Consider the following 15,112-nt stretch of genomic DNA (forward strand, 5'->3'; position numbering starts at 1 on the left):
CTAAAGAGGCATTACATGGGCTGAATCACATTAAAATCATGGTTAGCCAAAACCGGAAGGCCTTTTCTTGCACAGGAGTTAAACCAGGTCGTGCCACGGAGAGTCACTGTGGGAGAAGGGAAACCCCACAGGGCTGAATCCCTGTTCCAGTCTTAACTTCACAACTAGGCAGCTTGGCCAATTAGCTCCGCCCCCTGAGCTTTATTTTCCTTATCTGTAACTCAAACTGCACAACCCAAGAAGGCAGTCGCTAGTCATAAGTGACTACTGAACCCTTGAAATGTGGCTAGTGCAATGGAGCAACTGAACTTTTTGTTTTTAATTAATTTAAATTAAAATATTAAACCAGAAGCCGTTTTTCTAAGCATTTTTATGTTGATTACACAGTGAAATGATAATAATTTGGATAAACTGGGTTAAATAAAGTGTTATTAAAGTTAATTTTACCAAAAATGAACTTCACCTGTTTCTTTTGACTTTTTTTTTTTTTTTTTTTTTTTTTTTTTTTTACTGTGACTACTAGAAAATTTAACATTACAGTGGCTCACATTATCATCCTCTTGGGCAGGGCAGACAGGACATTAAGGATCAAATGAGGTGGATGTTCAGGTGTTTGGGGACAGTTAAGCTCCAGATAATTTACGGTTTCTGTGGCTGCTGGCACTTGTTTTTTGTTTTTTTTTTTTTTTTTTTTTTTTTTTTACTGTGACTACTAGAAAATTTAACATTACAGTGGCTCACATTATCATCCTCTTGGGCAGCACTGACAGGACATTAAGGATCAAATGAGGTGGATGTTCAGGTGTTTGGGGACAGTTAAGCTCCAGATAATTTACGGTTTCTGTGGCTGCTGGCACTTGAGGGGTTGTGTTTTTCATCATACAAGCAAGACATGCTTATTCTCGAAATAATAGAGAATGTGGAAAAACATTAAAAACAAAACAAAAATTGCCCATCATCCTACCACCCAAAGACAGCTACTGTTAAACTTTAGTTTTTCCCCTGTGCATGTCCATGTGACCTAACACTCCCTGCAGACCACACCACCCCGGCTTGTAGGTTCTCAGAAAGGTCACTTTAACAGCTTGGCCCAAAAGTCTAGACCTCGAGGAGCCCCCTCCAGCCAAACGGCAGGCTGTCGAGGAAGTCACTTGAACTTCCTTTCCTGTGACTGTGAGTTCCGGGAGTGGCCGCCGTCTCACGCGGAATCCAGGCCCTCCCCGCACCTAGCTCCCGTTCTCCTTGGCCTCTGCCATCACCTGCGGTCACCCTGGCACTGCCGGCACCAGCCTGGGGAGGGGAGGGTCTGCTCTGTCATACTGTCAAGCAGTTCCTCCCCAGCCGCTCCCACCTCGGCTGCTCTCGTTTCTCTTCAGCCAGTAGAAAAACCCTTTCCATTCTGCTGGTGGGAGCGACGTTCCACAGTGGAACTGTGATGTCCCAGGTGATGGAATTCTTTCCATTTTATTCATCAGCCCTCTCCCTTCCAGAGCCCCTGTGTCAGGGGTCCACTCCTGCTATATCTAGAACCTGCACTCCCTTCCTTACCACATCCGCTCTGTCCCTGAGCTGCGCCACCCCCATGTTAGACCTCTTCTTCCTCAGGGTGGCCTTCTGAGGAGCCCTTGCCCCTTTCTGAGATCTGATTTTCATCTGCACCCCTCTTCTGCACAATCCTTCAAGCATGTCTATGTTTACCTGGACCAGAAACCTCGAGAGGGTTCTGTGTCACAGGAGCTCCAGGGCACCCTGCAGAGCTGCAAACTATCTTGTACTCTGCTTTCTCCACTTGACATAAAATAGGAACATCTTTCCAATGACACCATCACTTCTGATGGCTGCTTAGAAGCCCACTGCATGGATATGCTGTAACTTTTCATCTAATCTGCCTTGATGATTGAAGTTGGTCCCAGCTTTTTGCTCTTACAAATGCCGCTTCAGTGACCCTCCCTATATACTTTGTTTACTTTGATATTCTCAGATCTAAGGACTTCTTAGTTCTCCCTTCTCAGACATCCAGCAAATTCTGCTAGATGTGTTGTGTTGGACCCCACTCTCCCCTGTGTCCCCCTTGGCCTGGTGCTCAAGGCCACTCCTACTCCTGAGCTCAGTCCATCTTTTCTGCCCCATATCTCACTCAAATATGAACTGAGCTCTGACCACATTAAACACCACAGTGTCCCCACACTTTCCAGCCTCCCTGTTGTCTTCTGGTGTCCCACTGCCTGGCACGTCTTCTCCGTCTCCAAATCTGCCTCATCTTCCAGTGCCCCTTCCTCCACGTAGCCTTTCCTGATCCTCCTAGCTGCAAGTGATCCGTCACTCCTCTGAATAAAGATGCCACATCCTTGTCCCCTCCCTTGTGATACTGATGCAAACACCTTGACCCCTGGTTACCTGAGTCCAGTTCTGTCCCGAGTGTCCATGTCCATCTTCTTCCCAGCCCCGCCCCCACTGCCAGACCAGGAGTTACTTGAGGTCAGGGACTGATTTCTGATTTCTTTCCGTGGGCACGTGCTAAAGGATTGAATAACTACATGGATGAAGGTGGACAGGCCTGGAACTGGGGAAGAGTTCCAGTCCAGCTGGCCACTAGTGTCCTGTGTGACCTCGAGCAGGGCCTCTTCTCAGGGCCATGGCTTCCCTGTGGCCTGAAATAGTTGGACTTGGCTGTGAGGAAATTCTGTTACGGTCAGAGGCCTGTTTGGCCCTGGGCTGAGGTGCTGGCCCTTGTCTGGGGATAATCTCTCTCATGGATGATGTTGCAGGGTGGCCCCCATTTCTCCTGGCCACACAATCTCATTATGAGCCCTTCAGGATTTATATCTAAGACCCACCCTAAGCCCATCACTAACATATGGTGTCCTGGCAGACAGGCATGAATGGAGGTTGTAAACATTGACTCATTCATTCATTCATTCACTCCTTCATTCAGCAAACTACACTCCAGCAGTGTAGTTTGGTTCTGGCTCTGTGGACCCAGCATTGAATCAGACCCAGGCCCAGCCCTGGTGGTGCTTCCAGTAAATAGTCAACAGTTCTATGAGGTGGGGCTGGGACAGAGGGCCATGGGAGCCCAGGGGCCATGGGAGCCCAGAGAAGGGGCCTTACCCCTGCCTGATGGTCAGGGAAGGCTTCCTGGAGGAGGGCACCCTTCGAGTTTTAAAAGAGGAGTGAGGCTTTGCTACAGCAAGCAGGGAAGAGCAGGGTGCTCACAGGCAGCGGTTACCGTGGGGTGCAGGAGAGGCTTTCTGTGCTCAGCCCTGATGCTAGATGTAGCCTAATGATAAGAGGAGGTGCACGGGGAGGGATTATCTGCTCTTGTTTACATGATTAAAACCAGACAAATACTTCCTTTATCTGAAAGAATGAAAAGGCTTTGGGGAAAAATCCTTTCGGCAGCAAAGTGCAAGCATCTCCTTAACTAATCGCTCACTCCCCACCTGCCCCCATCCCCCATCCCCAGCCAAACAGTCATGAGAAAAATAGCTCCAGGGCTGACTTGCTCTGGTGGGCAGAGAGCCAGGGTCAGGGCAGGCGGGGAGTGGGGAGGAGCCAAGAGGAGAGAGACCCACAAGCCTCTCCATACAGTCTCGCGAGAGGAGAGTCTGGGCCGGGGCACTAACCCAAGACGGCCACAGGGTGGCACCTCTCAAGGAAAATCTAACCATGGCCCCATTTTTTAGATGCGGATCCTGAGGCCTAAAGATGGAGGAGTGACTTGCTTGCCTGGGTCACATAGCCAATGGGCAGAACTGGGACTAGGACCCAGGTCACCAGGTCCCAGCCCAGGGCTCTAACTCACTCACTCATTCACTCTCACTCATTAGTTCATTCAAAAGCCTGCAGTCACCACCTGCTTGGTGGCAGGACAGAGAGCTCATGCTGGGCACGAGGGGCCCACAGAGAAGTCAGATCTGCTCCTCTTCTCACATGTCCTCAGTCTGATGAGAGAGACAGACAGTGACAGTGACAACCAGGGTCATGACAGAGGAGGCTGGGAGCTGTGGGACCCCCAGAATGGGCTCCTAAAAGATTTCACCCAAGAGGAGGCACTGAGCTTGGTCTTACCTGCTGGGTAGGGTTTGGGCAAGTGAAAGGAGGTACTAAGAGGACACCAAACATGGAAAGGTCTAGAGGTGTGAACAGGCTTGGCTGATGACACTGGGCAAGGGGGAGAGAGCAGAGCAGAGAATAGAGAGGCTGGATGGAGCCTCGGGGACTGGATTAGTGGGGGGGATCCCCATGCCTGCACATTCCCTGGAACACTGTGAGGGTGCTAGGCAGAGCCAGGAGGGGGCGAGAGTGGGTACGCCTGAGTGCCTGGCCTGCCCACCTACAGACGCTGACCCCTATCGCTCTCCCAGCTTGATGTCCGGCCTCGCCTCCCTGGATGCCAAGACCTCCAGCCGCCTGGGCATCCTCACTGTAGCGTACTACCTGTGGACCACCTTCATAGCAGTCATCGTGGGCATCGTCATGGTGTCCGTCATCCACCCGGGCAGCGCGGCCCAGAAGGAGACGACGGACCATAGTGGGAAGCCCATCATGAGCTCAGCAGACCCCCTGCTGGACCTCATTCGGTAACTCCTGCCGCCGGCACCCTGCTTGGGAACGCCATGCCTGGGCTGGGGCTGCTGACCTCACAGGCCCAGCCCCACATGTCACCCAGGGGGCAGAAGAGGGTGTGGGGATGAGGTGCTCGGGGTCTGCCCTTAATCACCAATGGTAACAAGGCGGGCAGCCACAGAGGCCACTCTCTGCCCCCTCAGCCCCTGTGCCTCCTGCTGGGCTCACACTGAACTGTCCACCCCCATCAAGATGGGATAAGTGGGAGGGCACAGGGGACACAGGAAGGGCATTCCCATAGAAGGCAACAGCTGTGCAAAGGTCCTGAGCTGGGACGTAGTATTATGGGGAGAAGTTATGGCCCATTCAGTGTGACTGGAGCTTGAGATGGGAGCAGGGAGTGGACAGTCATTGCTGGAGAAGTGGGTTGGGCCAGACCATGAAGAGCATTGGGAATCAGGCCCCAAGTTGCATTTTATCCTAAAGGCCCCCGGAAATGGGTTTTAAACCTAGGAGTAGCATGTTCCAACTCAGAAGGCTCCCTCTGTCTGCCAGACTGCTGGTGGACTGGAGGTGGGGCACATGGCAGGCGGGGAAGACAGAGGCAGGGACTGGGCCAGGCTGGCAGCCATGGGCCTGGGGGAAGAGGGAAGACTGAAGGCTGCTCAGGAGGTAAAATCAGTCTGCAAGAGACGGTGAGAAGGGGGGAAGGGTGGAGGCGGTGGGAGTCTGATTGAAAGGGCATGAAGGTCTCTGGCCTGAGCACCTGAGTGGGCAGCAGCGTGGTCACAGGGCCAGAGGACAGTGCTGGAGCAGGTGCGGACCTCCTGAGGGAGGCGTCAGCTGGTGGTTGGCTGGTGGATCTGAATCCTGTGGGGAAGTCTGAGCGGGAGATGGAGGTTGGGAGAGCAGCAGGTAGAGGTGTTAGGGAGGCCCCGATGGCAGAGGGGTCTCCCAGGACAGTGTGGGTGAGGACAGCAGGGCTGGGACAGAGCTCGGGGAAGCACCACATTGGGAACAGTTTACTGGGCTCAATAGGGTGCCCCATTAAACGTGCTCTGGGGGCTCCCTCTGGTCCCTCCCATTTTCTCACCAATTTCAGATATAAGAAACCCAGTCCAGTCTAACAGTAAAACTCCAGACTCATCCAGTTTAAAGCGAATCCTGTCCCAGCCTTTTGCATCTGATTCAGACGTGGAAAGCTGGAGTGGGAAGAAAGTCCTAGCAGGTTTTGCTCTCTTTCTTGCTGCACCTACTCCCCTGTTGCTAGCCCCAGGGGTGGCGCAGTGAAGAGCGAGAGGGGGTGAGCTAGAAAGGTCCTCCTTTATGGTAGCGGGGTGAGCCGGGGTAGCCGCTCCCTGGTTGTTTTTCTTCAGTGGAGCTTTTGCGGGCTCTTTGGGTCCCCTCCTATCACTGGTGTCTCTCACCTGTTATTCTCTTGACTCAGGTGCTCCCTGCGCCATCTGGCTGCTCACAGTACCCTCCTCAGGCCTGACCTCTGGTCAGCTCCTCTGCTGGGGACACCTCCCCGGCCCCCGCCCTGGTGATCCTCTTAAGCAGTGTCCCTTCTGCAAGGTACGCACTGGCCCGTGAAAAACACACACATCCTTGCTGGAAACGCAGCCCTTTCCCAAGGCCTTTGGACATGAGTCAGGCACCAGCCCCTACATACCTTAAATCTTAGGGGACACCGCCAAGGTCTCTTGGCTTAAAGTTAGAGAGAAGCACTCCTCTCGTCCTCAGCATACAATCTCTCTCTCTCCCTTTCCCTTTCTCTTGAAAAACCCTCACCCTCTGCATCAGTTAGCTGTTGCTGTGTGACAAACCATCTGAAGACCTAGTGCCTTAAGACAACAACCATAAGTCTACAGGTCAGCTGGAAGTTTCTGCTGACTTGGACTGGGCTTAGCTGAGCTTGCTCATGTGTCTGCAGGCAGCTGGCTGCTCAACTGGGGAACAGCTACTCCAGGGTGATCTTGGCTGAGATAATCCAGCTGGGTTCCACGTGGTCCCTCATCTTCCCATAGACCAGCCTGTATTTATTTCATGGTGGTGAGAGGGTTCCAAGAGAGAGCTAGCCTGGGCATGTTCTTTCGAGGAAGGTAGAAGAGCAAGAGAGGCAAAAGGAAACATCCAAGTATTTTTCCCAGTCTCTGCTTTTGTCAAGTCTGCTAACATCCTATTGGCCAAAGCAAGCCATGTGGCCACACCCAGACTCAGGGTGGGAAGGGCTGGCAAGGCAAAGGCATCCACGAATGAGGGCCTTCAGTGCAATCAAGCTACCACTCCCTCCATTTTCTCCATTCTCCAGGTTCTTTTTATCCTTTGAGATGTGTGATGAACCAAAGATCACAAAAATACCTGCAGTTTTGTTCCTGTTGTGTGGTTCTCACCCACAGGGTCAAGAGCCAGAGAGACCCAGGCAAGGTCTGTTGTATCTACACTTACTTGCCTGGTGATTTCATCTAGTACCGTGGCGTTGTACACCTTCTGTACACTGACGCTGCTGAATTTTGTTTCCAGTGGAAACATCTCACCGGCACTCCAGATTCTTACATACACTTGTCAAAAGGCATCTCGAAATTAGCACATCCAAAGCTAAACTCTTGATTTTCCCCATAGATCTGTCCTTTCCTCAGTCCTGCCCATCTTAGTCTGATGCCTCTCTTATTCTCTCATATCCTGCATCCAGTTTGTCAGCAAATTCTGTCAGCTCTACCTTCAAAATAATATCTTAAACCTTGCCCCTTCTGTCCCCCTCTGCCACTCCCACCATCGCCTCTCACTCGAGGGTCCTGTATGGTCACCTGCTTTCTCTCTGTTTTCCTACAGTCTGTTCTCAGCACAACAGCCAGAAGGATCCTTTAAAAACCTGCCCGCAACCTGTCACAGGTTGACAAAATCCACAGTGCTCACTATGGCCTACAGGCCCGTCATGATCCCCCCACCATGCACAGGTTGGCCTCTGACCTTTGCTCCAACTCTCCCTCCCCTCACTCCAGCCCGCTGGCCTCTGTGCACGCCTCCAAACGTGCTTAGGGTCCTGTCTGGGAGCTTTGTCTTCCTCGCTGCCTCTGCCTGGATGGCCCTTCCCTCCCTCCGTTGACACTGCTGCCGTGTCACCTCTTCAGAGGGGCCTCCCAGCCTCCGTCAGCCTCTCTCCTCATAGCTTGGATTACTACCTGACACTACCCTATCTGTGTATTTCTGTATTTCTTTTTCTGTCTCCCCCACTGGAATAAAATATGCTCTGGGAAGGCCAGTTAAAAATCACCCCACTCTGGGCTTCCCTGGTGGCGCAGTGGTTGCGAGTCCGCCTGCCGATGCAGGAGAAGTGGGTTCGTGCCCCGGTCCGGGAGGATCCCACATGCCGCGGAGCGGCTGGGCCCGTGAGCCATGGCCGCTGAGCCTGCGCGTCCGGAGCCTGTGCTCCGCAACGGGAGAGGCCACAGCAGTGAGAGGCCCGCGTAGCGCCAAAAAGAAATAAATAAATAAATCACCCTACTGTATTCCGGAGCCTAGAACAGCAACTGCACGGCAGAGGTGCTGAGTGTTTGCTGATTGCATACGTGGGATGCAGGGGCATCGGTGAAGCTGCAGGGTTTGAAGCCGCGGGAAGAAGCACCAGCACAGGGAGAGTGGCTGAGCACGAGGCGCGAGGCCAGGTTGAGCCCCAGCCGCACTGGAGGGCTGCGTCCGGCTGCAGGAGCAGGAGGAGAACCAGGAAAGCCGACAGCCTGGCAGCCACGGGAGGAGGAAGTTTGAGAAGATTCCTGTCTAAGATGCACTATTTCTAAGATTTGGTGACTATGACTCATCATTTCTTGGATCCTATGATTTGAAACAGCCTTTCCTTGTGGTGGAAGGATTGTTGGCGCTCGGGGAGCCCCTGCCCTCCCCAGTGGCCTCCCCTGCTTGGGGGCTGAGGGCTCTGGATCCGACCCACATGTCAGAGTCAAATGTTCCAGGAGGTGTTCCTGCTCTCAGTTGCTTTTCACGTGGTGAAAATCTATCCTTCTGGTTTGAGGGTTTTTCCCCAGTCGCTCTCAACCCTGAGCAAGTTGTTTTGCAAAGCTGGGTGGTTGGACATCACTGTCACCATTTCTTAGTCAGAGAGCAGAGCTGCAGGGGAGATCACATGCTTCCTGCAGGGAAGCTCGTCTCACCTCTGTGTGGTCGCTGTGTGGCTGCAGGCAGGCCAGCCCCCTTCCGGGGCCTGTTTCCCCGTCGGTTTCAAGATCCCTTCTAGCTCTGTGGTTCCGAAACACAAAGGCCTAGAGGCCAGTGAGGAGGCTTCTGGGAACGAGCAGAAGGTTCTGGAGGTGGGTTGGTTCCGGGACGAGGTTGGAAGGACGGTGCAGAGCTCAACCTTGCAGACCTTGATCCCAGGTGAGGGGGTGGCTATTTCCCTCGAGAAGGGGGAGGCCGGTGGTGAATTTGGGAAGGATGGATTGGAGCAGGGTAACGTGGAATGGGCAGGATGTGCCTGGAGGCATGGGGACGCCCTGGGAGCGGGTGCAGCCCACTTTTATTAAGTGACTGCTCAGGGCAAAGACATTGTGCTGAGAGCCGGTGGGGAGGGAGAGGGGGGAAATACAGGTCCCTGCATCCAGCTGTCAACCATCTTAGGACAGACAGACCAGAAGAGTGCCCTGGACAGCTACTCTCTGCGACCCTTTCTAGCTCTGACATTCTGAGAGGCCGTGCAGAAAACGAGGACACCAGCGATGAGGGTGCCAGCGGCCCCCTCACCCTTGCTCTGGCCCAGAGCAGTTGCCTACCAACCAAGAGCACAGAGGACCAGGGCAGGGAACTGGGAAATGGAGGCAGGTGTGCCTAAGGAAAAGTCAGAAAGATGAGGGGTCCATCCGAACAGGGAAATAAGGCCCACGGGAAGATACGCGTCCGTCTCTCAAAGATGATCCAGAGGAACACAATAGGCCATGTCCCTGGATGACTCTCCAAGACATGAGTTCATTTCCCAGGGCTCCAAGCGGGGGTTCCAGAAAACTGACGTCTGCTCACAGAGCAGCCTCACAGAACAAACCCAGGCAGAACACCAGTCAGAGCTGGGCCTCTTCTTTGTTTTCCAATCTTTCAAAAACACCAGAGAGATTAAGTGATGACTTGGGTCTATTTATAGCTCCCAGTTACCCCCGCAGGGATTGGATGAAGTTCTTGGGAGCTGTCCTTGGAAAGGAATAATTCCCACCTTTGGAGCTTGGATTGGGGATGGGGGTGAGTTTGGAACCGTCACAGTGGGAACTTACAAATAGTAAGTGAGGTGGACTGCGGCCTTGCCCCAAGAGATGTGTGGGGAGGCCCAGGGCAGAGTGTGTGTATACTTGATGGGCTTGGCTGCCAATGTCTCCCAGGCACATTATGTCTGCATTTTACGTAACCACCACCAGGAACACAGGCCTCATGGGGCAAACAGGAAGGCTTCCCATGGGTCTTCAAAGCCAAAAGAAAATGGTGCATATTTTTTCATTTAATAATCAAAGGTATACTTCTTTATTAAAATCTGAGGGTAAGTTCATTGATAATTAGTATGACCACATGTATTAGGAAATGCTTTGGGCTGATACTTAACAGATACCTGAAGCAGCAGAGGCTTAAGTAAGGTAAAGGCCTGCATTTTCTCCCAAATAAGCAGACCAGAGGTGGCAGCTCGTGGTCATCAGGAGCCCGTGCTCCCTCCACCTTTGTGCTTTGCTGGACTTATTAAGCACTTGGCTTTTATCATCAGTGTGTCTCATGGTTCAGTAAGGTTGCTGAAGCTCCAGCTATTATGTCCACGTTCCGGGCAGAAAGAAAAGAGCTGGAGGAGAGGACCAAAGGGTCCTGGCTGCATGGGCATCTTTTAAAGCTTTTTCCAGGAAATGCCACCCAATGACTCCCACTTACATCGCATTGGCCACCCCTTTGGCAAGAGAGGCTGGGAAACAGGGCTTGATTGGCAGGGCCTTCTTGGTCCCTGTAACATGCCTGGGTTTCTGTTAGTGAGTAAGGAGAGAGCATGGAGACTGGGTAGACAACTAGTCGTCCTTGCTGCAGCACATAATTTAAATTATTGTCATTTTAAAGGAAGTTGTAGAGAGATGTATGTATGAGGTATAAGTTCCATTCGGTTTCTTACATACGGCTTTTTGAACGCCCTTGGTTTCTGCTCATGCTAAAGCAGCCTTCCCTCTAACCACTTTGTCACTCGAACCTACTGGAAGTGTACCCAGGAGACATTTTCAAACTGTTACCACGTGATGCAGTGTGGGCCTCCTCCATTCTGGTCAGGAGCGCCCAGGGTCAGTAGGCCATGCACTCTGGCAGGCTGTGTGCCTGGCGTGACTTTGGCTGTTTGCTGTCCAAAGCCCTTGCAGGCAGCTATTATTCTGGTGGCAGAAATCTGCTTACCACTCATCAAAAAAAAGCCTCATGAGCTTCTGCGATTTCAGCTCCTGACCCTGCTTCTTCTCTCCCTTGTGACAAAGCTGAAATCAGTGGGGAAAGCCAAGATCATTCTCTACCAGTTTTCTGCCATGGTAGCTCATTCTAAGCCCTCTTCCTCCTGCCATATGCTAACCCTGAACCTGTATTTTAGCAGCAGTGAAAAAAATTAAAGTTTCTGCTTCCCAACAGTGGCTGCCAGGGTGTAAAGTTAAGAAAGAACGCACACTCATATTCATGTGTATAACTCCATGCATGTGTGAGCTGAGTCTCGCAAAAGGAGAGACTTGCCGAGAGCAAGAGTGAGCGGGACGGAGGGTCCAGGTAGAGGAGGAATGTGAGCACGGAGCTCATGGCCTGTTCAAGGAAGTGCCAACACAGGAGCAAAAATCCTTGTTAGCATCTCTGATTTAGGTTAGATTCCTAAAGCAGATTATAAAGGCAAAGACCCTCGCTGTGAATTGCAAATTGCTTTACACAAAGTTTGCTGCCAGAACCACGTGAGAGAGTCATCAAACATCTTCAGCAGTGGGTACTGTCATTTGAAAATTTCTTTAACAGTTTGATAGGTGAAAATGTCTTTTTCAGTGAAGCCAAACATTTTTTTTTTTATGAGGTTTTTTTTTTTTGGCTGCGTTGGGTCTTCATTGCTGCGTGCGGGCTTTCTCTGGTTGCAGCGAGCGGGGGCTACTCTTCGTTGTGGTGTGCGGCCTTCTCATTGCGGTGGCTTCGCTTGTTGCGGAGCACCGGCTCTAGGCAGGCTCAGTAGCTGTGGCGCACGGGCTTAGTTGCTCCGCAGCATGTGGGATCTTCCCGGCCCAGGGCTCGAACCCGTGTCCCCTGTATCGGCAGGTGGATTCTTAACCACTGCGCCACCCCGAACATTTTTTAAAAGGTTTTTTGGCTACTTATGTTTTTTTTTTCTTCTGCAAAGTGAATAACCTGGTCAGGACGTTCCATCATTTTTCTACTGAGGTATTAACGTTTCTGTGGTCCATTTATGTATGCAGCAAATATTTACTGAGTGCCTGTTACGTGCCGGGCACTCTTCCAGGTGCTGGGGACACGGCGGAAAACAAAACAGAGATCCCTGCCCTCCAGGGAGCTGATGTTCTGGTGAGAAAAGACAGACAGTGAACATGGAAACAAGGCCAAGATTTGTAAAAACTCTTTAAAGATTTAGGATGATAACACTTTGTTGTATAGTTTCCCCAGTTTGTCATTTGCTTTATTATTTTATTTGTATTGTAATCTGTCTTAGAGAGCTTCTCAATTTTTTTAGCTTTTGATTTTGGCATAATTTTAGATTTATAGAAAAGTTGCACAGATGGTAAAGAGAGTTCCCAGCTGTGCCCGTCTTCCCCTGATGTTAATGACTTACATCTAGCACATTTGTCAAAAGTAAGACATGAAATTAGTACACACTATTAACTAAATTGCTTCATTGGATTTCACCAGTTTTTCCACTAGTGTTCTTTTTTTCTAGTCCAGAATCCAATGCAGGATACTAAGTTGCACTTAGGAAATTCTTAATTTTAATGAAGTAAAATCTATCGATTTTGTTCTTAGGGTGTCCTTCCATATCCTGAGATCTGATAAAACATTAACCTGTGTTTCTTCTAGATTTTTATGGTTTCATTTTTTAAATTATTTATTTCTTTAAGCCATCTGGGATTTATTTTGGTGCAGTGTACATAAAGATCTAGTTTTTATTTTTCTGAATAGTTGGTTATGCAGTTCTCTAGAATGAGTCCTTCCTTTCTTCACTGATTTGTGAAGCAACTTCTATCAAATATGAAATACTTAGATGTCCCAGGTTCTGTCTCTAGGCTACAGGTTCCATTACATTGATTTTTCGATTGACGGCTGTGTCAGTATCTCACTGTTTTGACAGTTACGTCTTTATAGTATGCTTTCATATCTGGTAGGACAAGACTTCCTCCTCCTTTAGCTTTAGGAAAATTATATTAACGAGAATAATGATCCCATTTATGTGCCAGGTCCTGTGTTGGGAGCCACAGATAAGATATGAATGACCAAGTCCCACCTTCAAGGAAGCCAGTCTTTGGGGGAAGCAATCATGTGACTAGTGCCATCCAGCAGCGTGCTGGAGCATAGTTGACCCACAGGGCAAGGGCCATGGAGTCCACCTGGAGCAGTCATAGAAGGCTTGGCCTCTGCTTGATTGGAGTAGGAATCAGCCAGAGAAGTAGGCAGTGCATTTCGGGCAGAAGGAACAGTGGTCAAAGGCCCGGAGCTGGAGAAGTATGCAGCGTGTTTGGGGAATTTTATGCAGATGGTGTTGGAGCTTTAAGTCCTGGGATGGGGGTGGTGGGAAGAAGTAAGACTGCATAGGGAGGTGGGGCAGGATCATAGAAGCCCTTCACTGCCAAGGGAAGTGTTCAGATGACCCCAAGGGCCCTCCTATCCTGGAATTCTTCAATTACTGACTCTCTTCCCAGGAACATGTTCCCAGCCAACCTGGTGGAAGCCACATTCAAACAGGTGAGTGGGTCCCCGGGCGATGGAGAGGTGGGCAGGCAGGGCCAGCCTGGGCCCGGCTAGGGAATGACAGGCTTGCTCAGCCAGTCTCCCTGTCCCTGGGGTTGGGACGCTACAGGGAGAGGTGGTGGGAGGACCTGGATCCTTAGAGCCTCCTGTGGCCACATTCCTGCCCTGGCTTCCAACTTTTCATGAGGAAGAATTATGAGGGTGGAGGGAAGCCCCTGCTGAGTGCCTGCTCTGCCCTCGTTTACACCCGTGCTCGCACACACCATCCCCTTCAGTCCTCATAATAACCCTGCCCTGGGGTAGGGCCAGCCCCTCTCCTGGACGAGGAATCTGAGGCTCAGGAGGGTTAAAGGATTTGCCCAAGGTTAGACCACTAGTAAATGGCAGAGCTAGTAGGTGAACCCAGACCTGTCTGCGTCTAAGCCTGTTTTCTCTTTCTTTTTAGAATAATCCTTTCCCCCTAATAAAAACAGTAATAACATTCACTGTAAAATATTAGGGAAATACTAAAAAATATAAAGCAGAGGATAAAAATCACCTGTAGTTCCAGCACCTAGCAATAGCGATAGTAGAAGGTATGTTTCTAGTCTGTTTTTCTCTGCAGAAATGTTTTAAAAAAAAATAAAATTAGGATCATAGGACGTATATGGCGTGCATCTTGCTTTTTTTTTCCCACTCCCGTTATATCATGGGTACTTTCCAAGGTTATTAAATGTTTCTTAAGAATACAATATTTAGTGATGATGCAACTGTTTGGCTCTTATAAGGCTGGCTATAATTTATTTGCCCATTTCCTCTTTCAGTTGTTTTCCAAAACAAGAAATTATGGTAAACAACCTTGTACACCAATCTTTGTCTGCACTTCTAATAATTTCCCTTTCTTTTCCTCTTCTAAAATGTCAGCCGGTTGGTTGACTCAGTCCAACAAGCATTTCCTATCTTCTTGCCTGTGCTGGGGCCCTGTATTGGGCCTGGAGACACAGAGGAGGTGGTTGAGGGTTGTGGAAGAGGCTCCGAAATAAGGAGCTGTGAAACCCTGAGCTAATCACTGTAACTTTCCTAACCTCCTGGGCCTTCATCTGTGAGATGAGCCAGGTAGTGAAGGGCCTTGAATGCTAGGCTAGGGAGTTTAGATGCTATTCCGACAGTGACGGGGAATTACTGAAGATGTGAGAGAGAAAGAATAGTGCTCTATTTCACTTTCCTGCCTGGAATGCCCTTTATCTTTTGGCAAACTCCTAGCCATCCTTCAAGGCCCAGCACCCAGCACAGAGTGTTCAACGTTGGGATGATGATTACGATGGTGATGGTGGTGGTGGTGATAAAAGCAGTAATGGTTACAGAAGGCTCACCATGTGCCAGGCCCTGCTGTCAACACTTTACATATATTGTCTCGTTTAACCTAACGAGGTAGATTAACTATTAAGACCCCATTTTACAGATGAGGGAACTGAAGCACAGATCCTGAGTGGTTCCCTTTTTCCCCCACTAGAAGACTTGCTTTATTGATACTGTGGTGTTGGGAGGACAGGAGCCCTTGTGTGGACTCCTAGTACCTGAGGAATGAAAGGAAATGACTCAGGAATGC

The 15,112-nt window shown here is 50.4% G+C and overlaps 1 protein-coding gene across 1 annotated transcript in view; it reads left to right on the forward strand.

The window, feature by feature from the left end:
• SLC1A7 (solute carrier family 1 member 7) overlaps positions 1-15,112 on the forward strand; it is a 46,965-nt gene that overhangs the window by 21,406 nt on the left and 10,447 nt on the right. The window contains exons 3-4 of the mRNA XM_007471175.1: positions 4,368-4,583; positions 13,476-13,518. Coding sequence (XP_007471237.1) covers positions 4,368-4,583; positions 13,476-13,518 — 259 coding nt within the window. The remainder of the gene's footprint in view (positions 1-4,367; positions 4,584-13,475; positions 13,519-15,112) is intronic.

This window comes from Lipotes vexillifer, unplaced genomic scaffold, assembly GCF_000442215.2.
Source record: "Lipotes vexillifer unplaced genomic scaffold, Lipotes_vexillifer_v1.1 scaffold1003, whole genome shotgun sequence".
Lineage (NCBI taxonomy): Eukaryota > Metazoa > Chordata > Mammalia > Artiodactyla > Lipotidae > Lipotes > Lipotes vexillifer.